Source organism: Carassius carassius, chromosome 10 (genome assembly GCF_963082965.1).
Source record: "Carassius carassius chromosome 10, fCarCar2.1, whole genome shotgun sequence".
Lineage (NCBI taxonomy): Eukaryota > Metazoa > Chordata > Actinopteri > Cypriniformes > Cyprinidae > Carassius > Carassius carassius.
In genome coordinates, this window is record NC_081764.1 from 29,952,157 (window position 1) to 29,978,174 (window position 26,018).

General features: G+C 39.4%; 3 protein-coding genes across 14 annotated transcripts in view; all 3 read left to right on the plus strand.

Moving 5' to 3' along the window:
* Positions 1-9,733, plus strand: part of LOC132152129 (prostaglandin E2 receptor EP1 subtype-like) — a 36,095-nt gene extending 26,362 nt beyond the window's left edge. The window contains exons 1-3 of one of the 4 annotated variants that reach the window (XM_059560842.1): positions 5,620-6,040; positions 6,731-7,635; positions 8,706-9,733. In XM_059560842.1, the coding sequence (XP_059416825.1) occupies positions 6,784-7,635; positions 8,706-8,975 (1,122 nt within the window). In that variant the 5' untranslated portion in view covers positions 5,620-6,040; positions 6,731-6,783 and the 3' untranslated portion in view covers positions 8,976-9,733. Of the gene's footprint in view, positions 1-5,619; positions 6,041-6,730; positions 7,636-8,705 lie in introns of those variants that run through there. The other 3 variants (XM_059560843.1, XM_059560844.1, XM_059560845.1) reach the window with 3 other exon arrangements.
* Positions 9,734-10,021: 288 nt separating this feature from the next.
* Positions 10,022-21,989, plus strand: ilf3a (interleukin enhancer binding factor 3a). Of its 8 annotated transcripts, none has more exons than XM_059560852.1 (19): positions 10,022-10,168; positions 10,575-10,746; positions 11,196-11,310; positions 11,482-11,702; positions 12,382-12,544; positions 13,005-13,152; positions 13,947-14,038; positions 14,387-14,482; positions 14,593-14,704; positions 14,783-14,880; positions 15,354-15,453; positions 15,814-15,894; positions 18,015-18,202; positions 18,364-18,498; positions 18,603-18,728; positions 20,215-20,371; positions 20,471-20,554; positions 20,855-21,148; positions 21,229-21,989. In XM_059560852.1, the coding sequence occupies exons 2-19, from the start codon at positions 10,592-10,594 to the stop codon at positions 21,366-21,368; spliced, it is 2,505 nt and encodes an 834-aa protein (XP_059416835.1). In that variant the 5' UTR covers positions 10,022-10,168; positions 10,575-10,591; the 3' UTR covers positions 21,369-21,989. The 8 variants fall into 8 exon arrangements, with proteins under 8 accessions (XP_059416835.1, XP_059416831.1, XP_059416837.1 ...); XM_059560848.1 differs by having other exon boundaries at positions 15,814-15,893; positions 18,011-18,202; XM_059560850.1 differs by having other exon boundaries at positions 10,153-10,278; positions 15,814-15,893; positions 18,011-18,202.
* Positions 21,990-22,229: 240 nt separating this feature from the next.
* On the plus strand, positions 22,230-24,699 carry acp5a (acid phosphatase 5a, tartrate resistant). 2 transcript variants are annotated; one of them, XM_059560857.1, is made up of 6 exons: positions 22,230-22,372; positions 22,902-22,992; positions 23,114-23,313; positions 23,532-23,656; positions 23,833-24,178; positions 24,255-24,699. In XM_059560857.1, exons 2-6 carry the CDS (start codon positions 22,902-22,904, stop codon positions 24,513-24,515), a joined length of 1,023 nt encoding a protein of 340 aa, XP_059416840.1. In that variant the 5' UTR covers positions 22,230-22,372; the 3' UTR covers positions 24,516-24,699. The 2 variants fall into 2 exon arrangements, with proteins under 2 accessions (XP_059416840.1, XP_059416841.1); XM_059560858.1 differs by lacking the exon at positions 22,230-22,372 and having other exon boundaries at positions 22,902-23,012.
* Positions 24,700-26,018: the final 1,319 nt, after the last annotated feature.

Genomic DNA, 26,018 nt, shown 5'->3' on the forward strand with positions numbered 1-26,018 from the left:
ACCACATGTGACGACCCCGGGCTGGACACTTCTTCGTCCACGGTGAAAGCCGATCCGGCTATCCACAGTTGATGTAGTGACTAGCACGGATCAGCTCTAGGCATGATGACAAAGTAGTTTCGCTTTCACAATGAAACACACAGCGTTTCCACAACATGGAAGTGGCAGCTACAACAATATTACAGCGAGAATAAAAGTTACGCCTTCTTTCTTTGCGTAAACATTTTGGCTGTGTTATGCAAATCTTCCCACACAGTGACGTGGGGGCGTTTGAACGAGCTGTTTTAGGGGGGCGTGTACAAGTCTGACCCTTTATAAAGAATATCTCTATGAGGGAAGTTGTGGCCTAATGGTTAGAGAGTCGGACTCCCAATCGAAAGGTTGTGAGTTCGAGTCCCGGGCCGGCAGGAATTGTGGGTGGGGGGAGTGCATGTACAGTTCTCTCTCCACCCTCAATACCACGACTTAGGTGCCCTTGAGCAAGGCATTGAACCCCCAACTGCTCCCCGGGCGCCGCAGCATAAATGGCGGCCCACTGCTCTGGGTGTTTGCTCACAGTGTGTGTGTGTGTGTGTGTGTTCACTGCTCTGTGTGTGTGCATTTCGGATGGGTTAAATGCAGTGCACGAATTCTGAGTATACTTGGCTAAATGTCACTTCACTCTTGGATTTGAGACTTTCGTCTTTGCAACTTTACAGATCTTCTTTATGCATCAAGAGATTGTAACACTCCAAAGAGAAAGAAAAACTTGAAATCACATCATATGACCCCTTTAAAACACTTGTGACAACTTGCTCCAACCCGGTATTCATTAAAAATATCCTTGTTCTGAGAACATTGTTCAACTGACCAGTCCATATCTTGTCTAAATGTAATGTGGTTTAAGTGGTCACTTGTTTACACAACAACTATAGCGATAAAGAGAATAATACTGGAATTTTAGTTTAGAGGACAGAATGCACAACTGAACTATGTTGTTAAACTAAGTGTTGAAAGCAGAAGCAAACACTTTCAAAACCTTATATTTATGAATAAATAGCCTGTGTGACAAAAAACCTTTCCCTTACTTCACTTTACAATTCTTGTGCATGTCATTAAGAGTTTTGATTTAGATTAGATTATATTAGATTAGATTAGATTAGATTAGATTCAACTTTATTGTCACTGCACATGTAAGGTACAAGGCAACGAAATGCAGTTAGCATCTAACCAGAAGTGCAATAAGCACAGAATATACAAGGTCTACAATATGTACAATAACTATACAGATAAGTATTATGAACATAATTTACAGATTTTAAATACTATCAGCATGATATACAGATAGGTGTACTATGAATATACTATACAGATGGATTATGTAAACATGTGTGTACACTATAGGCCGAACTATGAACATATGAACATAATTTACTCTATTGCAATGGACAGTAAAGTGCATAGAAAATATTTCAGTATGCAAATGGATTATTCAGTGCTTTTGGATGAACAGACAGTAGTGCAAGTAATAACAAGCTTGCTGTTTTTTGCTTGTTGTAAATAAATAAATCAGTCAGATGTAGTGATGAAGAGGGGGAGGAGTGTGTGTGTGTGTGTGGGGGGGGGGGGGGGTGTCAGAGGGCAGAGTTCAGCAAGGAGACAGCTATAGGGAATAAGCTGTTCCTGGATCTGCTGGTCCTTGTCCAGAGGCTCCTGAAGCGCCTCCCGGGGGTAGAAGGTTAAACAGTCCATGGTCAGGGTGACAGGGGTCCTTAAAAATGCTGCGAACTCGACATAGACAGCGTTTCCTCTGGATGTCCTCAATAGAAGGAAGTGGTGTCCCTGTGATGCGTTGGGCAGTTTTCACCACCCTCTGCAGTGCTTTGCGGTCAGCCACTGAGCAGTTCCCATATCAGACTGTGATGCAACTGGTCAGGATGCTCTCGATCGCACAACGGTAAGAGTTCACCACTATGGCTGAAGACAGCTGGTACTTCTTCAGTGTCCTGAGGAAGAAGAGGCGTTGGTGAGCCTTCTTGACCAGGCTGGAGGTGTCTGTGGTCCAGGACAGTTCCTCCGAGATGGTGGTTCCCAGGAACTTGAAGCTGGAGACACGTTCAATGCATTTGTAACGTGGCGGTACAAAAGCAAAGGAGGTCGTAAGGGTGTTTTCCCACACTCTTAACACAAAATATGCATATGTATGACAATGTATGGTCGACTACGCCACCCCAGACCACTGGGGAAATAACAGCCCTAAGGGCACACAGGTTCGTCTTGAATGAGTGGGTGAGGAGACATGAATATAAAAAAGTTTATTATGTTTGTCAATATTGACCAATAAATAGCTAAAAACTTCCAAGTGAAAACTCTACATTGGCCATATAATAAACAGGAAGGCACACCATCAATCTGCATCTACACACACACAATAAATCAATTCCCATTAAAGAAAACCAAATGGCCAACAGGAGCGGTAGCTGGGGGTCCGGGTCGGCTGCCAAATTGTAGGACGAACCCCCCCCCCACAATAGTCCACTACAAATACCCAAATGCACACGTGAAAGTTAGATGGCAGCAGGCACACAGCACTGTAACGTGAACACACCACACAAATGGCAGCCTCGCCTTCACCCCCCAGAGACCCAGCTCCTATAACAGAAAAAAAAAAGAAGAAAACACAAACTGATAACTACAATCTGACAGAAACTCAAAGAAATAAATAAAACAAAAATAACAAACGTTTATAAAGTACAATACCCCCAAATAAACAAAAAAAACAATGTCACAAAATAAATCAAATAATTCAAGAAATTAAACCACTTAGCACAAACAAAATAGCACAATGTAACAAAAACAGGTTAACAGTTTGAAATAAACCAAGTTCACTCCGGTTTACAGTGCTCAGAGATGAGGCACGGACTGAACGTAAACCAAATAATCAAACAACCACACGGTAGACACGAGATGCTGATTCCAAGTTAGACCAAGGGAATTCCATATGCGGCGGCCCGGGGAGACGTTCAGCCTGCCCTCGAAACCATGCACTACACCCCGATAGCAACGTGAATCAACCGCTGGGTTGCTATCGTGATAAAGGTCGAGGCAAAACAGCGACGCAGTCGCGATCACGGTTCAGTGTTGATGCTCACTTCCCACTAATTAGCCCAAAAAGACTCAGTTATGCAGGAGAGCCCTGCAGAGCATAAGGAAACTATATTAAAACAGGAAAAGAAAACATTACAAATACGCAAACTATAATCCTACATACCACGGGATGATCCTGCACGCAAACCGCTTCGTAGTTGCACACCATATTCAATATAGCGGCTCAGTCAGACCATATGAGTGACGTGCTATCAATGCCACTGAGGACAAAACCAATCATAAATAGCCGAGTCGCAGTCAATTACTTGTTATAAACAAAACTATACATACCGGTGAAGAGTGGGCAGCCAGCACAAAGCAGCGGGAAGGAAAAAAAAAGAGCAGCTTACAATCCAAGCCTGACAACAAGAAAAATTCTCATCAACCACCTGCACAGAACGAGACGCACGAGTTCACCCCAAACAACTCACATACCTGTGGCGACCACGGATGACGTCACGAGGGAAATACAAGGACGCATGCCAAGTGGCCATAACATGTCCTTTATATATCTCAAACCAAATAAGGAGGAGGGGTTACTAAACTAAGCACAGGTGGATGACATTCCCTACAGTGGATTCAACCACCCTGCTACACGTGCTTCCTTTCTTCTTCCTGAAGTCCACAATGAGCTCCTTTGTCTTACTGGTGTTAAGGAGCAGGTTATTGTCAGCGCACCATGTGGCCAGGTGCTGAACCTCCTCCCTGTAGGCAGTCTCATCGTTGTCACTGATGAGGCCAATCACTGTGGTGTCACCTTCAAACTTAATGATGGAGTTAGATCCATGCACAGGCTTGCAGTCGTGGGTGTAAAGGTAGTAAAGGAAAGGGCTCAGCACACAGCCCTGTGGTACGCTGGTGTTAAGTGTGATGGTGGTGGAGTGGGTGTGGCCTGGCCGAACATGCTGAGGTCTGTTGGTCAGAGAGTCCATAATCCAGTTGCAGAGGGAGGTGTTAATGTCCAGGTCTCCAAGTTTTGTGGTCAGCTTGGAGGGAATGACGGTGTTAAATGCTGAACTGAAGTCAACTAACAACATCCTAACATACTTGTTGTTATTGTACAAGTGTGTGAGTGCAGAGTGCAGCACTGTGCATACTGCATCCTCTGTGCTCCTATTTCTACGGTAGGCAAATTGGTGTGGGTCCAGTGTGGGTGGGAGGCAGTCTTTGAGGTGTGCTAGGACCAGTCGCTCAAAGCACTTCATAATGATGGGTGTGAGTGCTACGGGGCGCTAGTCATTCAGGCACATTGGGGAAGAGTGTTTCGGTACTGGCACAATGGATGTGGACTTAAAACATGTTGGCACAGTTGCTTGGGTGAGGGACAGGTTGAAAATGTCTGTGAAGACCCGTGCAAGCTGCTCTGCACATGCCCTAAGCACACGTCCAGGAATGCCATCTGGGCCAGCAGCCTTGCGTGCATTGATCCGGACATTGCATTGATTAAACCATATTGCTGCTATATAAATATTAAGGTGATTCAATAGATATTAAAATCCAATCATTTAATACATAAACTGTTCAGCCTTTAAGAAGAAATCATTGCTTTAAACACCCATGTCACATCTGTGGTCTACATCACATTTCTCTTGCCTTCCTTAACATCACCATGTAAAAATATTGCTGTTAGTCTGAATCCAAACCACAAGTGTGGAGCCACTCTAGTTTGCCAGGTTGGAAAAATTAAGCAAACACAGACACCTGTCTTCAATCTACAATAGTCTGGTTTAGTGGAACATTTGATATACAGTATACGTTCAAGGTCAGACCAGAGAGAAGGGGAAAACGAAATCGCAAATGCTGAATCAGGTAGCGTATCTGTCTTTTACATTATTAATAATTACCGAATTATTATTTAATGCATGACACGGTTTCTCAAAGGGAAGTCGTGGCCTAATGGTTAGAAAGTTTGACTCGCAATTGAAAGGTTGTGAGTTCGAGTCTCGGGCTGGCAGGAATTGTAGGTGGGGGAAGTGCATGTAAAGTTCTCTCTCCACCTTCAATACCACGACTTAGGTGCCCTTGAGCAAGGCACCGAACCCCCAAATGCTCCCCGGGCGCCGCAGCATAAATGGCTGCCCACTGCTCCGGGTGTGTGTTCACAGTGTGTGTGTATTCACTGCTTTGTGTGTGTGCACTTTGGATGGGTTAAATGCAGAGCACAAATTATGAGTATGGGTCACCATACTTGGCTGAATGTCACGTCACTTCCACTTCAATAACTGAAGCATTGACTTAAAGTTACTGAATGCAACTGCTCAAACATAATTATTTATTTTATTTTTTTGTAATGTAGTGACTTGCTTAAATGTTTTTTTTCCGGTTAACCCATGTGTTATTATTATTATTATTTAAGGTTTTAAATAATAGCACAATTCTTATATCAGAAATGCAGCTTTCCGACCGGTGGTTTAGAGTGATTTACACTCACCTAAGAGCAGTGAGCTTCGTCAGGGAGGGGTTATTTAGTCACCCGCATGTTTCCGTCAGATACACACAGTACTGAAACGGTTTCTCTGAGCGCGCGTCCGCCGGTGGAATATATCTGCATTTCGTCATTTAGAACGACATATTATACTCTTATGTGGAACTATTTTTTTAACGTTGCTGAACCTGCATTACCATTTTCTTTGATGACCAGGAGTTCTCATGGAATATATGGATGTGACGGTGCACCCGTTTTCTTCTACATTCACCCATATTACATCTTTTTTACAAATATATTTTTGACTGTTGGGAATTTTTTTTTAGTTAAAACTAAAATTTAATTTTGTAAACATATAACCTATAAAGTGATTTATTTTATTTTTTCTACAAAATAGAACAAAAAAAAATGTTTTTAACTTTTTACACACGCAGGCGATCTTAGTCTCATACATGATATTTTAATCCCAGTGGATACTCGCTAGTTACGGTAAGCAGTTACATTGGTCTTCACTGAGTAGAGTTGTAGGCTACATAGATGCTGTGACAGAGGAAATTTGTTGTAACATGTAACTTATTTATTGCATATCTTTTCTTGATCAGTGCTTTCTAATGCATCCAATAAATTGGGCTCATTATTAAATGACTCACTGTAGAATTTTTCAGGGGAGATGTTGACTGAGAGGTCAAACGCAGGCAAAGGAACCTTAAATAATGTTTTTAAACGATTTGAGGCTGCCAGGAGCCTGTCAGAACTTGCCTGTCTTTTGCTGTGGCCCTGAATTGATCTTCCCTATTTTTTTTAATTTCTTAAATATATTTTAGATGACTATATGAATGTATGCCAAACAGATATATAAATGTTATATATGTTTCTAAGAGAAAATCTAAAAGAGTTGAAAATGTTTGTAGTTTTTAAAGACCACATGAAATTACTTGTTACTTTTACTTGTTAATTACTTACTTATTCTATGTGGTGTGACAGTCACACTAATAAAGAGTGTGAAATGTTTATCTGGGAGTAATTCTCACTGTTGTCTGCAAAGAAAAGGACTGTACATTTAAAATGCATATACTGGCCAAAAGTGAATTAGCATATCAGCATATCCGCACTACACTTATTTTAACTTCTTGGGGTCTTTCAAATGATCTGTTCTAAGATATATTTTTCCACCCTCAGCAGATCTACCTGAAGATGGGATCCCTACAGCTAAACACTCGTCTGAGTTAGCCATGCATAACTGCAATTCATCAGGCACTGCGCCACTCAGCCCATTTTCCAATGACAGTCAGTGGGATGGACGGCCGATGTCTCCATCACTTGCCGATCCTGAGAATGTCACGTTAGAGAGACCGATCCTGAGTGGCCCCATAGCTGCGATGCTCTCGATGACCCTGGGGATCCTGTTCAACATTGTGGCTTTATTCATTCTGGCAAACGCATATGCCAGACTACGTCGACGATCCAAAGCGTTTCTCCTGTTTGCCAGCTCTCTGGTGGCCACAGACTTTGCGGGACATGTAATACCTGGCTCAATAGTAATGAGGCTGTATCTTTCTGGAGGTGTCCCCTCTGAAGATTACAACCGGGCAGACCCATTGTGCCAGTTTCTAGGAGGCAGTATGGTGTTTTTTGGACTATGTCCGCTCTTTCTTGGTTGCGCCATGGCAGCTGAGAGGTGTTTAGGGGTGACAAAGCCACTGCTCCATGCTTCGCTGGTAACGACCACAAGGACTAAGCTCTCTCTTTCTGTTATCTGGTTAGCAGCTCTATGTGTTGCCCTTCTACCCTGCTTTCAGCTGGGTTCATATACCTACCAGTATCCTGGAACCTGGTGTTTCATTAAAGTGCTGGAGGACACAGAGAAGGCAGATGTAGCTTTTGTTATGTTGTTCTCAGGACTGGGGTTGGCATCCCTTGCTGTTGCTTTGGTGTGTAACACCATAAGTGGACTGACACTGGTGTTAGCGAGGATACGAAAGAAACCCTTTAACCGTCAATCAGCTAGATCCCATGATATTGAGATGGTGGTGCAACTTGTGGGCATCATGGTCACATCTTGTATCTGCTGGAGCCCTCTTCTGGTGAGTATGAGCAGTTGTAATAACAGTTGTAATAATTCAGCTGCAAGCCTGTGGGTTAGTGTGGCCCTGTCATGGGCCCCATAATTCCTGGCATAAGATTAAAAAAGTACAAACATGACAACTGTTTTGGGAGGAAAAAAAGGAAAGGAAAGAAAGAAAATTCACTAAAATAACAAACATGAAAACATACATTATAATGAAATAATTTAAATAGGACTTACACATATGGGAAATGCATATGTATATATACAATAAACTAATAAATATGTGTAAGTAAAGACTATATACTTTAAGCAGATAGTTAGTAGACACGTCTGGTTAATGTACAAATAATTACCCACATTTTTGCTCTGATTGTTTTTTTTGCATCTTTATGATGACAGACTTCACATTCATTGCCCAAATATTCTTGAAAAAATGTCACAAGACTTTGGCAACAAAAGCGCTGTTTCTGTCATCCAAATGTGCTTAAAACACAGAAAGTATCTCAAATAGCCACAAAGTAATCATTACTGTGACCTATTTTTATGCATTTCTAACAACTTAATCACTTCTGAGTATGTTTTGAATCTGTGGATAATAATGCGGTACTTCATATATCGCTGTTGGCTTAGTGTCCTATAAAGATAAGTTTAAGCAAATGAATAGAAGCCTATTGATGCCACAGAGTAAAAAAAAAAAAAAAAAAAAAGCTAATTGCGATTTTATATATCATAACTGCTGCTTTATATTTTACTCTATAACTTTATCTTTATTTCTTATTTTAAAATAACTTTTTTTTTTCTCTAATGAAGAAATGGTCTTCTGTATCTAAATATTACTATTTTTATTACTATTGTTATTTAAAATTAAGCATATTACTAAAGATATCAAACTCAAGGTATTTAAATCTCAAATTTATTTTTTTTCCCCTGACACACAATTTATAACAAAATGGCAAAGAATAGTATAAGTACATAAACCGGAAAGCACCATATATTTTAATAGACTGGATTATGCCTTTCTTGGCACTGGATATTTTGTCATAATCATATTCCTTGTGGTGTTTTGTCTTTGTCTCCTAACTCTAGATTGTTGGCCTAATTACAGTAAAACAGTCGTATGAGGGCTCTATTGGAGATGACCTCGCCACCTATAAGACCCTAATGATAATGGGGGTGCGGATAGCGTCCTGGAACCAGATACTGGACCCATGGGTTTATATTCTTCTTCGTCGTTCTGTCCTCCAAAAGATTTACGTCATCACTAAATGTCAAACAGACTTTAAGGAAAGCACTTTTCGCTGCTGGGAGATCCATTCCTTTCCCAGCTCTGAGAAGACTCCTGTCAGTAGAGTCTAGGTGTTTGTAAATAAAAACAGGAGGCCTACTCAGAGTCAGTCAGCTCTACCATAGAGGATCTCACTGGGCCCCTTGAGTACAGCATGTGATGCACTCTCTATATTAAGAATGTATTTATTTAAGCAAATTTGCACAAATATGAATAAAGCATGGGATGAACATTCCTATTCCTCCCTATGAAGCACTAAAAAGAAGAATTTGGCTGGAAACATTCATGACAGTGTCACAGAGAACAGCAATGATTTGCTGTCTTGGGCCTTCAATACAGAAAATTCATTAGAGTTAGTAATTGAAGCATTAATTCAGCCACTGTTGTAGCTTTAGTTCTGGGACGATGTTTTATGTCCCATGATGAGAGCCCTAGGCATGAAAACCGACAACACAGTGACATGAGGCACAAAAAAATTATTATAAAAAAAAATTATTTTAATGTTTGTTTTACTGAAAATACTTGCTCATCTAATCAGAACTTTTGTATACTATGATCACCAACAACATATTAACTATGAGGTGAACTTGTAATTTTATGTGATGAGCATTATTTTCCCCTGCAGACGGAGAAGACCTTATGTTTATCTTGCATATTACTGTGCAAAGATGCTCATGTGAATAATTATGTTTATAATATTGCATAATTTATTTCTTGTGTTATCCTTCCAATTTTCTGGAGGCTTTTAATGTTATTTTTACATTGAAAATCATTATAATAAAACCAAATGCATTATATCTGAATTAAATTTCCGTTTCTACCTATGAAATCAGTTTTAGATATTCATTTATTTATTTAATTTTACTTCATAACTAATTTGATGCATGAATGTCAATAAACCAAGCACTTCGAATAAATAATTAAACAAACAGAAAATCGAAAAGCTAGAATAATAATAACCAGGACTGTTAGAGATCACTGATTATGTATTCATTTTAATTAATTAGTTATCCACGTTCTAGTCAACATGTTGTAATACACGGAGTAAGATTTTCAAAATTACACAGCTGTTATAGACGAAACATTGGGAAAACATTGACAAAATGGTAAAAGGGAATATAGCACCAAATTATTGACGAATTTGAATTTAGTTCCACATGTCTCCGCTAGGCGAGGCGAAATTTGAGTGCGCATGCGCTGCGGGGTCACCGCGTGGCCCGGAAGTGGATCTTTTTACTCCTCCATTGAGTAAACGGAGTGAATGGTGAGTACAACACCTCTGTTTAACGTTGCAAAGAAATACATGGACAATCGATATTAAAATCTACGTGATCTTAAAGACATCGAGTTTTGGTAATACTAGCAGCTGTGCAGGTAAATATGAATCGCTGTTTTGCGTCATTTGTTGTTTCAAACGAAGTGCGCGTTAGCGTGCTTCAGCGATATATGATGTGTAGAGACGCGATTGATGTTTTTGTAAATAAATACGTGTTTCATTATTGTTATTTGCAGTTTTATGAAATTTTAATTTTAACAACCTGTCCGCAAGAAACCATTTATCTTAATTGACTGGCTTCTCAACTCGTTAATGATTTAAACTTCTGCGTATTTTCACGGTTCGTCCGTAAGAAACCCGTGTTTACTGTGAACTGTGTGCGACTTGTGTGCAGGTGATTGCTTGAAGGAAATGGCTCTATTGGGGAATTTTCCAAGGCGGAGGGAGGGACCTCTTCCTCCTCGACCCCCACCTGCCTGGGACGAACACCAGGCCTACGAGGAGCTGCTGTACTGGGATAACCTCATGCAGGGGGGTCACCGCCTTCACCCGCAAGACTACGAGCGGTAAAACACCGAGTCTGGTTTTACTATTTATCACACTTCAGAAGTGTAATGTTGGGAAATCTCTAAAAAAATGCCATGGACAAAACCTTTAAGTGCGAAGGAATTTCATAATTGCAATTTTTACATTTATATAAATGCATTTTTAATGTAAACGAGGATAATTTTTTGTATTTATTTTAAAAAATCTGCTAGAAATTTTATTTTGTACAGTTTCTATTATACTGGTGTTTTGTCCAGCATTCACAAATGTCAAGAAATTCATGGAAGATCTAAAATTTGAAGGGAAAAATGAGCACACGGTTCAGTGGCATTTTTTCCCCCCTTTTTTTTTTTGTAACATGGCATGGGTGGCCAAATCAAAAGTCATCACTGGCCAACTTTGGCCTGTATGTCTTTGTTTGGTCATCTCTGGCATATAAAGATGCAATAAAACTATATTCTTGTTGCAGGTATGAAGAGTTGCGTTATTGGTATGACTGCTTGTGTTATGAAGAAGACCTCAGGCAGTACAACCAATATATTGTTGAGTACAGGAAGTGGGAGGAGGAGAATCTGCACCCAGAAGTATGTTATACCGATGTATATTAAATTTACAGTGCAAATTCATTCTTGTTCTCCCTCTAGTTATTTGCGTAAAATTACAGAAGACTGTAATAAGAACACATGAACAGAGGAAGTGCAAAGGCAAAGTTTTGAATTAAGTGTCATCAGTTCAACTCTTCTGTTACTCGACAGCTTCCACCAATGAGGCCACCAACTAGGCCACCAATGAGGCCACCCCCCCAGCGAACGTTTGTGAATGAGGATCGCTATGTAAAGGCCAAGCACACAACTGTGTACCCATCAGCAGAGCAGCTGGATGCAGTGCAGAGCATGGTGTCTAATGTGGAGTGTGCCCTGAAGTCCGTCTCTAATTGGTTAAATGAAAAAGAGAGTAGTGCCGCTGATGCTGGAAGGTATGGTTGTTAGTTATGGAAGTCATCTGCCCTAATGTATTAAGAGTTTTTTAAACTGAGTCAGTGTCTTTCATTTTACTTTTAAGTAGTTACTTTTAAGTAGTGATGGGAGAAACTAATCAATTGCAAAATGCAATTCAAAGAGCTAGAAAAAACACATTTGACTGCCTGTCAGAACTATGTAAATCGGCAAAAACTCAGACCAAAACATGCATGAAAACAGCTTTTACAAACCCAATAAAAATGCTTTCTTAAAAGTATAATATATTAAAAGCAATCAACATAATAAAATACAATTAAGTGCCTGTATGATAGGCATATGCGTATTTATAATAATTATTGTTGTTTTGTTTATTTTGGGGAGAGCTTGTCTAAACAGTCCAGTAAGACACTATTAACTACTACTCATCCTTTTAATTACACAAATGTCCCATTAAAAATGTCTAACCATAGACGCTGATGCAGTGGTTCACAGACACCCCCCCCCCCCAGCCTCGTTTACGGAAATCACGTGACTTTGGCCGAAACCACTGTTTCAAAACAATTGATTCGCAAAGGTTTCAAAGCCTCGTGAATCAGTGATTCAAAAGCATCCATCACTGCTTTTAAACAATTGCAGGCTAGTTTATGTTGTATGGTGGAAGTATAACCTCATGAGTCTGTGCTGTTTTCTTTGCAGTTTTCCTCAAAGTAAACTGCGTGGAGTTATGAGAGTGGGCCTGGTTGCTAAAGGACTCCTGCTGAAAGATGACATGGAGTTAGAGTTGGTGCTGCTCTCCAGGGATATGCCTACCAGTTCTCTGCTCAGGCTGATCTCTGGAAAACTATCAGAATTCATAAAGGTTTTTCTCACCCTTTTTTTGTTATTATTAATTTGTAGTAGTATAGAAAATTTTAATACTTTTGTTATCGATTGTGTTTCATTCATGAAACATGAGCATAATTTATGCAAATGCAAAAAAAAGCTCTGCCATCTTTATGCAGAATGTATTTTAATGTTAAAGAGAGATGGGAACACTATGGTTTATTGGTATTTGAAAGCATTATAAAATTGGCACTGACGTACAAAAGTTGGTCAAGAAGTTTTTTTATTATTCGTTTTTAGAAAGGACACATTAAATTGATCAAGTGACAGTATAGCATTTATAATATTACAACATTTTTATTTTAAATAATTGCTTTTTTGAAATTTTTCCATCAACAAAGTTTCTACAGAAATATTATGCAGCACAACTATTTTCAATATATTTCTGAAAAATGAATCTGACATGCAGTTTCTCCTCCCCCTTTCCTCAATGAAAGGATGTTACTGAGGAGAAATACGTCATCACTCCTTCGATCCAAGATGCTGCTATTATTGTTACTAGCCCAAAGGAGCCCTTTCTGAAACTGAGTATCCATCTGACCTCACCTGTGGTCAGGGAGCAGGTTGAAAAAGAGGCATCTGGAGGTATGATCTCACTCTTTTTCTTTTTCGGACCTAAAAGACCTTCAGTACATCAGAGGAGTGAAAATTAAAGTCCTGCAGTACAGTCCTCCTGCTGCATCTAATGTGTGGTGATTCCTTCTGAGCCAAAGACTAGGTGCTTTCAGCTTTTGAAATGTTAGACTTTTCCGAACGTCACCTCTAAAGCGATGCGAAGGGTTTGCATTGCAGCAAAAATGCCATCAATGGGCTCGTATTTTTAGATGTACTTGTTATTATCCTTATTTTGGTACAATGGTAAGAGTATATTTTTTAACGGTTTCAGATAACTGCATTTAGTTTTATGTAACATGCGTTTTGATGCTTAAGGAATAATCTGGTCCTCTAGAACAGTTTTCATTTGTATTTTGCTGCAGTATTTACCCTGATATACCACACCTGAGTTCATTTAAATTAAGGTATGTCTTTTGTTGCCTGTGGTTGCAAATTGACTTTCTCAACCAAGCCTTCTAGTTTGTCAATTTTAGGGGCGCTGGACTTTTGACCAACTGGAAACTCTCTGTCTCGGAAGGGGGGACGCAGTTGGCCTATAGAAGAGGAGGGTGAAATGTCTATAGAACTAGAGTGTTTTTAAAGGAGATTAATCGCTGTTCAAACAGACATGGGAGCATACTAAGCTTTATGTTAGATGACTTCCCGAACAGTTCCCCCTCTTCCTCTTGCCTGTGGGCATGGGAACACTGCGTCTACCCCTGGCCAGATGACAGAACCCCCCTTGGTCAAACTGTGCCTTGTCTTCTTACTCCATTCGTCACTAGAACCGTGTGCGGAAAGCTCTCCGCAGGACGCTCTGGACAGGCAGAAATGCCTGGCTTCTCTGGCGTCTCTCCGCCAGGCCAAGTGGTTCCAGGTTTGCATCCCGTCTTTATTTGTCTAAAAGTCGACTTGTAACTTAATCTGACCATTGACCTGGGGAAAATACATATTTGCACATTGAGCTTCACTGAAAAAAGTTTTTTTAAGCCTGCTTGAATTTTTGAAACGTCTGTAAATGCTTTAAACTGAATTGCGCATAAAATGTTTCCGTTTAAATATCACATGTATCTTCCCCAGGTTGCAATTTGTTCGTTATTGGTCAGAAACTATCATTTGGCCAGATTGATCTGCTTCATACAAAACGTCCTCAAAAAAGAATCTAGAGGTTCTTTGAAGATGCATGATAATGTGTTGACAGGTTTGCTGTTTGTTGGGTTAACAGGCTAAAGTGTCCGAGCTTGAGTCGTGTGTCATCGTGATTCGGATCTTGCGGGACTTGTGTACCCGTGTTTCAACATGGGCCCCGCTCAAAGGATGGGTGAGTTGACCTCAAAAACAACAACAAAGCATTATATCTTTACAGCTAGACATTTATTAACATTAAGGTCTCTTTTGAGTCTGTCTCTTTAATCCTATGTTTTTCGGCAGATTCTTGAGCTGCTCTGTCAGAAGGCCATCTCAACCAGCGAGAGGCTGCTCGGGCCGGGAGAGGCACTCCGGAGAGTTCTGGAGTGTCTTTCATCAGGGATACTACTGGAGGGTATAGACTGAAACAAAGTCTTGTCTTTGTTTCTTTTGGTGTTTAGAGTCTTCTACTGAGCATGCCTCTTCTCTACAGGTGGTCCAGGCATTTCTGATCCCTGTCAGCGAGACAGCACTGATGCTGGCGCCCATCTTACACTGCAACAGAGAGAAGACATTACTCAGAGTGCACAGGTTACTTGCAATGCAATACTATAGTTTGACTACAGTGTAATGGTCTAGAAACTATACAAATGAAAATGGTCATTATTTACTTGACCCAATGTCATTCTAAACCCATATATTGGTGCTTTTTATTGTGGAGCACAATGACAATTAATGCAGCTGTTTTCTGTAAAATAACTGTTCATTGCGACCATGTATTTCAAAGCAAAAAAAAAAAAAGAAAAGGTTTAATAATGTAAATTTATTATTTTATTACCTCAAAATATTCACCTTTGATGCTGCACTCAAATCTTTAGATATCAGGACTTGGTAAGCATTGTACAGTGCTTTAATTTTCTTTCTGTTCCTCAACCAAAGCTCTTGTAAACACTGTGCTGAAACTATAAAATCTTTTTTTTTTTTTTTTTTTAACAGTTTCCAACCTAAGAGAAACCCCATTTAGTTTTTTCACATTTAATTTGTTGCTTTCCTCTCACCTCTAGTTTGCCTTAAGACTGACATCTTTTGGGCAACTTTACAAAGTTCTTGGAATGGACCGCCTCAATTCCAAAGCTGCTAGATTTCTCGGCGAACAAAACAGAGGTATCAATGTGACTTTTTCCTAATGTCCAAAAACAGTTATTACAGTTACAATTAAATAGGCTATGCTAGCTCTTGTATCTTTAAAGCAGCTGTATGTAAATTACACTTATTAGGACTGAGTAACCTGTATAAAAACTACTAGTGTGTTTCACATTGGGTTGACCCAGTTGTCGGCATCGGATGTAAAATGTTAATTAGTGAATGATGCTTTTTTTAGTGTGTGTTAATTTTTGATTAGACTGGAGAGAGACCTTTGCTTTTTGAATGCTAATTATGTTTGGTTTTATTTCATAAGAGCAAAGGAAAACCTGTTTTCTATGTCTGTTAACGTATCATAATGCCACATCTCTTCCTTTGCAGTGACTGATATCCCAGTAAAGAGGCCAAGGGAAGTTTATGATACTGGGGATCTTGAAATGAGGCCAAAGTTTCCCAGAAAAGGTATACATCTCAATTTCAGTCTCTTTTCCATCGTCCTCTTCCGTTACTCTGGACTAATTTAATAAAATGTAGGGATGCACAATATTAGATACCGATATATTTCCTTTTGTTTGGAATCAACAGCAACTCTCTCCTGTGCAGAGATTACAAATTATTTCAGATTTTGGTTTTGTGCATAAACTTATGATTGAGTACATTGAATGCTTTGAAAATTACTATAATGAAACAAGACTGATGCAGTTGCAACCTTTACATTTTAATTTTATTTGTATACAACCCGAATTCCGGAAAAGTTGGGACGTTTTTTAAATTTTAATAAAATGAAAACTAAAAGACTTTCAAATCACATGAGCCAATATTTTATTCACAATAGAACAAAGATAACATAGCAAATGTTTAAACTGAGAAAGTTTACAATTTTATGCACAAAATGAGCTCATTTCAATTTTGATTTCTGCTACAGGTCTCAAAATAGTTAGGACGGGGCATGTTTACCATGGTGTAGCATCTCCTTTTCTTTTCAAAACAGTTTGAAGACGTCTGGGCATTGAGGCTATGAGTTGCTGGAGTTTTGCTGTTGGAATTTGGTCCCATTCTTGCCTTATATAGATTTCCAGCTGCTGAAGAGTTCGTGGTCGTCTTTGACGTAATTTTCGTTTAATGATGCGCCAAATGTTCTCTATAGGTGAAAGATCTGGACTGCAGGCAGGCCAGGTTAGCACCCGGACTCTTCTACGACGAAGCCATGCTGTTGTTATAGCTGCAGTATGTGGTTTTGCATTGTCCTGCTGAAATAAACAAGGCCTTCCCTGAAATAGACGTTGTTTGGAGGGAAGCATATGTTGCTCTAAAACCTTTATATACCTTTCAGCATTCACAGAGCCTTCCAAAACATGCAAGCTGCCCATACCGTATGCACTTATGCACCCCCATACCATCAGAGATGCTGGCTTTTGAACTGAACGCTGATAACATGCTGGAAGGTCTCCCTCCTCTTTAGCCCGGAGGACACGGCGTCCGTGATTTCCAACAAGAATGTCAAATTTGGACTCGTCTGACCATAAAACACTATTCCACTTTGAAATAGTCAATTTTAAATGAGCCTTTGCCCACAGGACACGACGGCGCTTCTGGACCATGTTCACATATGGATTCCTTTTTGCATGATAGAGCTTTAGTTGGCATCTGCTGATGGCACGGCGGATTGTGTTTACCGACAGTGGTTTCTGAAAGTATTCCTGGGCCCATTTAGTAATGTCATTGACACAATCATGCCGATGAGTGATGCAGTGTCGTCTGAGAGCCCGAAGACCACGGGCATCCAATAAAGGTCTCCGGCCTTGTCCCTTACGCACAGAGATTTCTCTGAATCTTTTGATGATGTTATGCACTGTAGATGATGAGATTTGCAAAGCCTTTGCAATTTGACGTTGAGGAACATTGTTTTTAAAGTTTTCCACAATTTTTTTACGCAGTCTTTCACAGATTGGAGAGCCTCTGCCCATCTTTACTTCTGAGAGACTCTGCTTCTCTAAGACAAAGCTTTTATAGCTAATCATGTTACAGACCTGATATCAATTAACTTAATTAATCACTAGATGTTCTCCCAGCTGAATCTTTTCAAAACTGCTGGCTTTTTTAGCCATTTGTTGCCCCCGTGCCAACTTTTTTGAGACCTGTAGCAGGCATTAAATTTTAAATGAGCTAATTAAGTGGATAAAAGTGTAAAATTTCTCAGTTTAAACATTTGCTACGTTATCTATGTTCTATTGTGAATAAAATATTGGCTCATGTGATTTGAAATTCCTTTAGTTTTAATTTTATTACAATTTAAAAAACATCCCAACTTTTCCGGAATTCGGGTTGTATTTAACTTTTCGTTTTATTACAAGTAGGCCTACAGCTCCCCCTTAATAAATAAAAGGCCTTACCAGCTGGGCATTAGGACCTCGGGGAGGCTGCCCCTGCACTCGATTCCGATAACATTCCAATAATATTGTGTATCCCTAACTTAATGTATGGTAGGGAAATACAGCATACCTCATCTTTTAGTTAAATGCTTATTGTATATAAAGTTAGCTATATTGTTTTTCCATGATACCTGTGTGTTCTCTTGGCAGAAAGGCACGAACCAGCAAATGCTCTGATGAAGCTGAACCAGCTGCGGCCTGGAACCCTCTACAAATTGGCATCACAGACTGGGCCTGAACATGAACCTCAGTTCACAATGGCTGTAGAGGTGGATGGAGTAGTTTATGAGGCTACAGGCCCCTCCAAACGCAGCGCCAAGCTTCATGTTGCCCAGAAAGTAAGTCTGCTGAAAGTCACAAGTTTGAAAGAAACTTTGTTCTAGATGCCACATGTAGCTGTTACACAGATAACATTTTCCAGGGTTGTGGTCTTTAATACGTATGAAATAAACATTGGGTGAATTTCAGTGGTTGTCTATGCCATGTCCACAAAACACAGGTTCTGCAAGCATTAGGTGTGCCCTTGCCGTCAGAGGCCAAGCCTGCGGAGGAAAATAAGAGCCAGCCTGTTGCTGCGCCTGCGGTCACCGGTTCAGATGAAACCACTCCTACAGGCTCTGATGACGGCACTGAGGTTAGCATCCAAAGATTGAGCCTTCTTGAATAGCTTTGAGGTTTGATGCCTTTGTGTACTGTAAGAAATTACTTTGGCATGATTGGTTCCACTTCATCTTGCAGGGTGGCCCCATCCTCACCAAACATGGCAAGAATCCCGTCATGGAGCTCAACGAGAAGCGGAGAAGTCTGAAATATGAACTAACCTCTGTCAAGGGGCGCTTCAATGACAAGACCTTCACCATCGAGGTTAGAAATGTTGACTATAGCTAGTTTCCATGTACTTTAAAAATCACTCTCAGCTGGACTTCTTTAACACTGTTCTGCATTGTACTGTAACATGAGTGACAGCAAATCGATCTTGACATTTTTTCAATTTCTGTTTTGAACATTTCATTTTTAGTTTTCTGATGTTTTATAAAGACATATAGGGTGGTACCTAGTGAGGAAGCAATTGTACACTGCATAGTGACCGAGGCAAGCAGAAATATTTCACAGTTTTTAAAAAACATTAAGCAGCAAAAATGCTTTCAACATTTCTTAAGCAGCAAATCAACATTTTAGAATGATTTCTGCAGGATTAAGTAAAGACTGAAAATCCCAAATTTTGGATTAATCGGCCAATTATTGTATTAAATATTTTTATTTAATTTTTTTTTTGTCTTGTCGATAGGGGCTACAGGATTCCCAAAAATGTGAAGTCCCAGGTGCAACCCAAAAAAATCGCATAGAATAAAGCAATCAACATATGTACACACAATTATTTTTTGAAGAAATAATAATGCTGCAAAGCAGCTATAATCAAAATAAATATTAGAAGTAATTACTCAACAGTTAATCAGCAGTATTCGCTCATCATAAATGAATAATTATCCGTTATTAAAACGGACCTTCTTTCTTTTCTCTAGGAACCTGGTCAAAGTCAACATGAGCAACTCAACAGTAAATAATGGTTTTATGAATAAATTGTTTAAATATTATCCATGATTCATGCGTCTTTTTTCAATATACTGTGGTGTTAGAGGTACACTATGAAATTAGTGGCTCTCTTTTGATGTCTGTGGTTCAAACATTTAACTGAGCATTTTTGTGCGAAGAAAAGCTCTGGGGAATATGATTGTTTGAGGTTTAACTACGCTTGCACCATATCTGACTAGCTTTAACAATGTCACTGATAGTAAGCAAAAAGTCCTACAAGGTGTATGTCCTGAATATGTCATCTAAGCAAGTAAGTAGCATATCTGCCAACATATTAGCCAGAAATTTGATGTAAATACATAAGAACAAATAATAAAAGCCTGAAATTCCCTGGCATTCTATGAACCCGACAGCGCTGTATGTGAATTATTGTAGAGGGAATGTAATGTTAGCCCTGCTTCCCATTTTTATGATCCATATGAAGTCACTTCAATTTTAAAAAAAAATTCATACAAATATTATCCATTTGTGTTTGTATTCGCTTTTGGAAAACTCCAATATTCTGTCATAATCTGTCATAATCTTAATATTCCTGTGAGTCATAGAAATGCAACCTGTCATCCACAGTTCAGCAGCTTTTTTGTTTTCTGTTGCCCTAAATCTGGTTTCTAATGGTGACCTCCTTGAGTAAGCATGAGGACAGTTCTGCTGTTTAAATCTACTGTTTCTCATTTCCAGAAGAATAGGTTCTAGTTCTGATTATATCTCATGTGCACAGTTTTTTTACTTTAGTTTTTCTTTTTTTGGCCTCCTTCAGGTGGAGGTCGATGGACAGAAATTCCAGGGCTCTGGATCAAATAAGAAATTAGCCAAAGCCAACGCAGCACTTGCAGCATTAGAACAGCTTTTTCCAGAAGGTTCTCCTGCAGACCCACTCAAGAAAAAGAAATTTCCTCCTATGGTACAGGCTACATGTTATTCTGGTTCTTCTCTTGGCCTCTTTCTTTCCTAATATTGTTTTGTTCTTTGGTCTAAAAAGTTTTTATTTCTTTAGGGCTATGGTATGGCTGGAGTGTCTTACAACGCAGGCAATCGAGGTAGAGGTAGAGGAAGAGGCCGAGGTAGAGGAAGAGGATTCAACGCTGGCAAGTTTGCAGGTACACTAACATCATGAAAGGCATTAACCTCATCTCGTTTAACAGTTTCGCTTATTTAGCATAACTTTTTTTGATGTATGTATGTATGTGTGTGTGCGTGTATGTGTGTGTGTGTGTATGTGTGTGTATATATATATATATATATATATATATATCCCTCCCCACTGGAGCTTATTTGCATTGGTAAATGTAGATTACAAATGCATGTTACCTATTCCTCTAATGTGGATGTCGTCTTAACTTTTATTTTCTATCAACTTGTCTCTCCAGGCTCTACCACTACTGCTGGATTGACCCCAGCCCAGTCTGTTACCAACTCCAGCACACCTGTTAATCCCCAGGGGCACCAGTCTGCAGCCTCCACCATCAGCGCAGCCACATACCAAGCTGTACCACCACCAGTGACTGGCTATTATAATCAGTACACCCAGTCCTATTCACAGTTCAAAAAACCCCTCAATCAGGGCCAGAATCAGACTCAAAGCCAGAGCAAAACAACAAATCAACAAGCTCCTCTTGTTGGACCAGACTATGGCTACGGATATCAAGGGCCTGGGAGGAGTATGGGGGGACCACCTAATTTCAATTATGCAGGTGAGTTTGAATGCTTACATGCTGTGTAATCATATGCTTTTAACCCACAACTGTCTAAAACACTTTTTTTTTCTTAATAGCATACAATGGACCACCTGGTACAGCAACATTCGGGCCACCTGGAACAACAAATCAGAGCTATAGCTTCACTCAGAGCGCCTACCCCAACCTGGGAGGCTACAGCAGTGGAGCCAATAGCACAGACTACACATACAGATAAACATAACACGTTTGGTCTCCCTGCTCAGTAGTGTATGGATGATCATTCAAACAATTGAGAAGTCATTTCTGTAATTCTGTAGTGTCCTCCTGAATTGAAACATTCGCTCTAAACCTTTTGAGATTTTTATACTGTTTTGTGTTAATTTTGCCATTGGAACTGCACCTCGGTAACAGAATTAGCATGGTTTTGATTCACCACTAGTTTCAGGAAATAATACATCAGGATGGAAGTTGTTTTTGGTCTGTGCCTAAATGGTTGGTGTGACTCAACTGGAAATTGTCACACAATTATTTTTTCCCCAAAAGGTATATTTATGAACATCCTCTTGTTTTGCTTCATAGTTTTAAGCAGGTTTCCGAGTTTTTTTTTTTTTTTTTTGTGGGCTGAATGTGGACCGTGAACACAGACTGATGTTTACTTCCCTGATACCATTTCAGCTGTTTCTTGTTTGTATTTTTAAGAGGTCTGATTTGCGTTATTCAGCTTAATTTTGGTATCATCTTACACATAGAATGTAGCTTTTTGCTGTTAAATAGGCCAGTGTAAAAGTTTTTGTGTTCTCTGGGGTGAATGTCACATCTCTGACCTGTGCAGGAATAAAAAATGTTTCTATTTTTATTTGCTTTCTTGGTGTTTATTTGACAGAAATTGTGAAACAAGTTCATAGTTCCATACATTTACATATTAAAATGTACATATGCGATTTTGAGAAACATTTATTTGTGCATCTCAGTCATCGTATTGTACTGCAATGTTTTGCACCAAAATAAAAAATGCAGAGCATAATACTAAGTGTTTAAAACAAGTGTTTAAAACAAATGCACTTGGTCACATGCATCTGTGGTCATTGAGTCAGTAGGAACATGCTTCGTCCTGCATGCATTGGTCACATGTGCACACCCATCCCTAAATGGAACCTAATATATAGTGGGTGATAGGAAACCCAGCATATAGTGGAGGGATCACTCACACGAGGATACTTCAAGGACCTCTCATTCATTGTGAGTCTTTTTATCTGCTTTAGATAATCATAATATCTCTGTTTAATAACCACAACTCTGTTGTTAGTTTCTCAGTTATAGTTTAATCTGGAATTTTATGATACGGTTCCCCTTTGAACTATGCTATCAATATGACACTTTAAAACTATCACTGTCACTGGAATATGTATGTGTATGCGTTCAAACTAGCATACTACAGATTTGACAGAAATAGAGAAAATTTGAATAAAATAGAGTGGTATGCTAATGTACTATTCAGAATTCAGCTGCAGTATTTCTACCACCCCATTAGTCAAGTCATGGTTCATTGATGATCAGAATGATATAAAGATAGAGCCAATGCTGTAGATGGTTATGAGGTGTAGAGAGAGGTTTCTCAAAGAGCAAAAGCTGCTGGTATATGTGTTTTCAGTAATGTGAGATTACTTGAATTTGATGCTTCAGTGTAGTTATCAGTTCTTTTTGGTTTTATGCTTTTGTGAGAAATGGGTGGTTAACTTTTTAATGTTGTTTCTGTCTTTCTGTACAGATGGCATTACCACTAATGCTGGTGTTTTTAACTGCTCTCCATGGGGTCCTCTGCTACCCTTCTTCATTCATTGACCTGGAAGCTAAAGGAAGTGAGTTGGTATTGATTTATGTTAAATACTTTAGAATTGGCACTTGTGTTCTAATCCTCCGTATTAATTATCTGTAATCTCTCTTGAGTGTTTATCTCTGCTCTTTTATTGCCTTCATCAGGTAACAAGTCATCTATCAGGTTCCTGGTTTTTGGGGACTGGGGTGGTCTGCCATATCCTCCTTATATTACCCCTATAGAGACGGCCACTGCACACATGATGGCCAAAACTGCTTCTCAGATGGGTGCAGACTTCATTTTAGCACTTGGTGACAACTTCTACTATAAGGGTGTCAGCGATGTCAATGACCCTAGATTCCAGGTTTGGTTTCTAGAGTTTAGATCCTTTTGAGTTTTGTAAATGCAGGATTTTTATATTTTTATGCATCTTTTTGTAAAAGAGAGCCTGACTCCTATAATGAACTAGGTCTACTGCTAAAATGTCAAATGTCAACTCAACAGTAACCAGGAACAGGTTTAGACACTCCTAGTCTAGTCTTCCACCTAATGTAGGCCATGGTCCTTTAATCCTCTTTGTAGGTCACGTTTGAAGACGTCTACACTCAGGATTCTCTTAATATTCCATGGTACATCATTGCTGGCAATCACGACCATGCGGGAAACGTCCTTGCTCAAATCAAGTACAGCCAGAAGTCAAAGAGATGGTATGTGAGCCAATGTGTCTAGGCCTCCATGTCTAATTGAGTTTGGCTTCCTGGCTCTTAAGCTGGTTTGCAACTTTATGCTATTGTCAGTGTAGCTGTGTCTAGTGTGTAGACTTGGCAGATGCCCTGTTCTTTTCCAAATATGGCTTCTTTTTTATGTTCTTTCCATCCTCAAGGAACTTCCCCTACTACTATTATGAGATGAACTTCCGCATTCCTCGAACGGACAGCACACTGACCATCATCATGCTGGATACTGTGTTGCTGTGTGGAAACTCTGATGACTTCCTTGACCAGCAGCCCCGAGGTCCCCGAAGTAGCGTTCAGGCCAACAGACAGCTGCAGTGGCTTCAGGAACGTTTGGCAAAGTCTAAGGCTGATTATCTCCTGGTGGCTGGCCATTATCCGGTATGGTCCATATCCGAGCATGGGCCAACCGACTGTCTGCTGAAGAACTTGAGACCACTGCTTAAGAAGTACAAGGCTACTGCTTACCTTTGTGGCCATGATCACAATCTACAAGTAGGTCATAAAGCCATATCATAAGATTCAGTTTTTTTGTCAACTTTGTATTTGACTTCCCCTCTTCCATTTTTAGTACATCAAGGAGTCTGGTATTGGTTATGTGGTTAGTGGAGCTGGTAACTTTATGGATCCCGATGTGCGACACCGAAACCAGGTTCCTCGAGGCTACCTCAAGTTCTTCAATGGTGACGCTGGCACATTGGGGGGCTTTGCCCATGTGGAGGTTAACAAGAAAGAGATGACCGTTACTTTTATCCAGGCTAGAGGAACCTCCCTTTACAGGGCTGTTCTTAAAAAGCGTGATGATCTTTCCGGAGTGGGTGGCAATGTTTGATGTTCTTATCCAGTTTGAGTCTTTTAGCGTTATGCTATAAATTAGATGTACTCAAGATTAAATGCACACTTTGAATCTTAAGTTTTTATAGATTAGACTTTTAAATGGTTTAATCAAAAAATTTTCTGTATGTCTTGAACCTGTAAGTGTTTTAAAGTGATTGATTATTAAATAACTAAACTACTCTTGTGGTCCATTGAGTCTGCTTCTCCGTAGTTTGCAATTTGACTTTTTCTGCTTGTGGTGTTACCATTGACTGCTATGGCACTATGTGTCAACACTAATTTGGTTTTAATCTCTTCGTCCCACATCTGTCTCCTTGTGGCCATCATGGGTAGTGTTTTATATGTGTTAAACTATGCATTTCTCATCCGTAGTGCCTCATGTTAATTAGTTGATGCCTTCTGATATTAGTTTCAGAAGTTATTTGTGAGGGAGTTTTAAGCTGCTTGAAACAAGTGATTTAAACATTGGCCAACTAATACCGCAGTAGTGTATAATAGGGCATTTTGTGGAGTATAGACTCTTTAATGCACAAATAGCTTGCCAACAGAACCTGATCCCATTTCTCCCACAAAGTTGGGCAACTGCCAGCCCTAACTGAATTAAATCTGTATTTGGAATGGATCCAAAGCCATTGATCTAATGTTCCTGCAGCATAAGCTGGATAGATGTTGACCACATTAATGTTAGCCTGTGACAAATCCTTCTTGCTTTATTAAAAGCAATATTACACTTCCAGGCTAATTTGTCAAAAAAAAAAAAAGTTTTTATTTTGTTTGTTTTTTGGCTGTACTCGTACATGAAGTTTGTATTTACTTACACACACACACACACACACACACACACATATATATATATATATATACACACACACACACGTATATATATATATATATATATATATATATATATATATATATATATATATACACACAACTTTGTTTTGTATTGTTATAATTTGAATAGATATTCAGCATGAATAGATATTCTGTTTGAAATATAAAACTTCTCAAACTAAAATTCAGCCCTAACAGATTTTGAAATATGTATATATTTTCCAGGGTAAAGGTGCTTAAAGAATGGTGTAAATGCAAGCTTCATGATTTAATCTGACGAATCCCAGCCATCACATAATATCCTTGGCAGTCAGGATGCAGGCCCTAATCCTATCTGCACATGCTGTGTCTATGTCCTCAGTTCAGTCTGGTCTAATCTAAATTATTTCCTGAACCCTGATTTAACAGTTAGCAAATCCGCAAGGTTCCTTACAGTGTGCAGATTTATTTTTTCACTGAAAAGTAAAAGGAGGAAGACCCAGTTTTCATATATTTAAGGTATGTTTTCACTCCTACATTATTTTGTGAAACTGTATTTCTTTCCAAACTATGTCAGATCTTTCCATGTGACTTTTGTGATGCTATTGGTCTACTCTGCAGTTCTTTATAGGTTTTTGTTATTTATTGTACTAAACTGTCATTCCTATCTTCCAGATTTGACCTG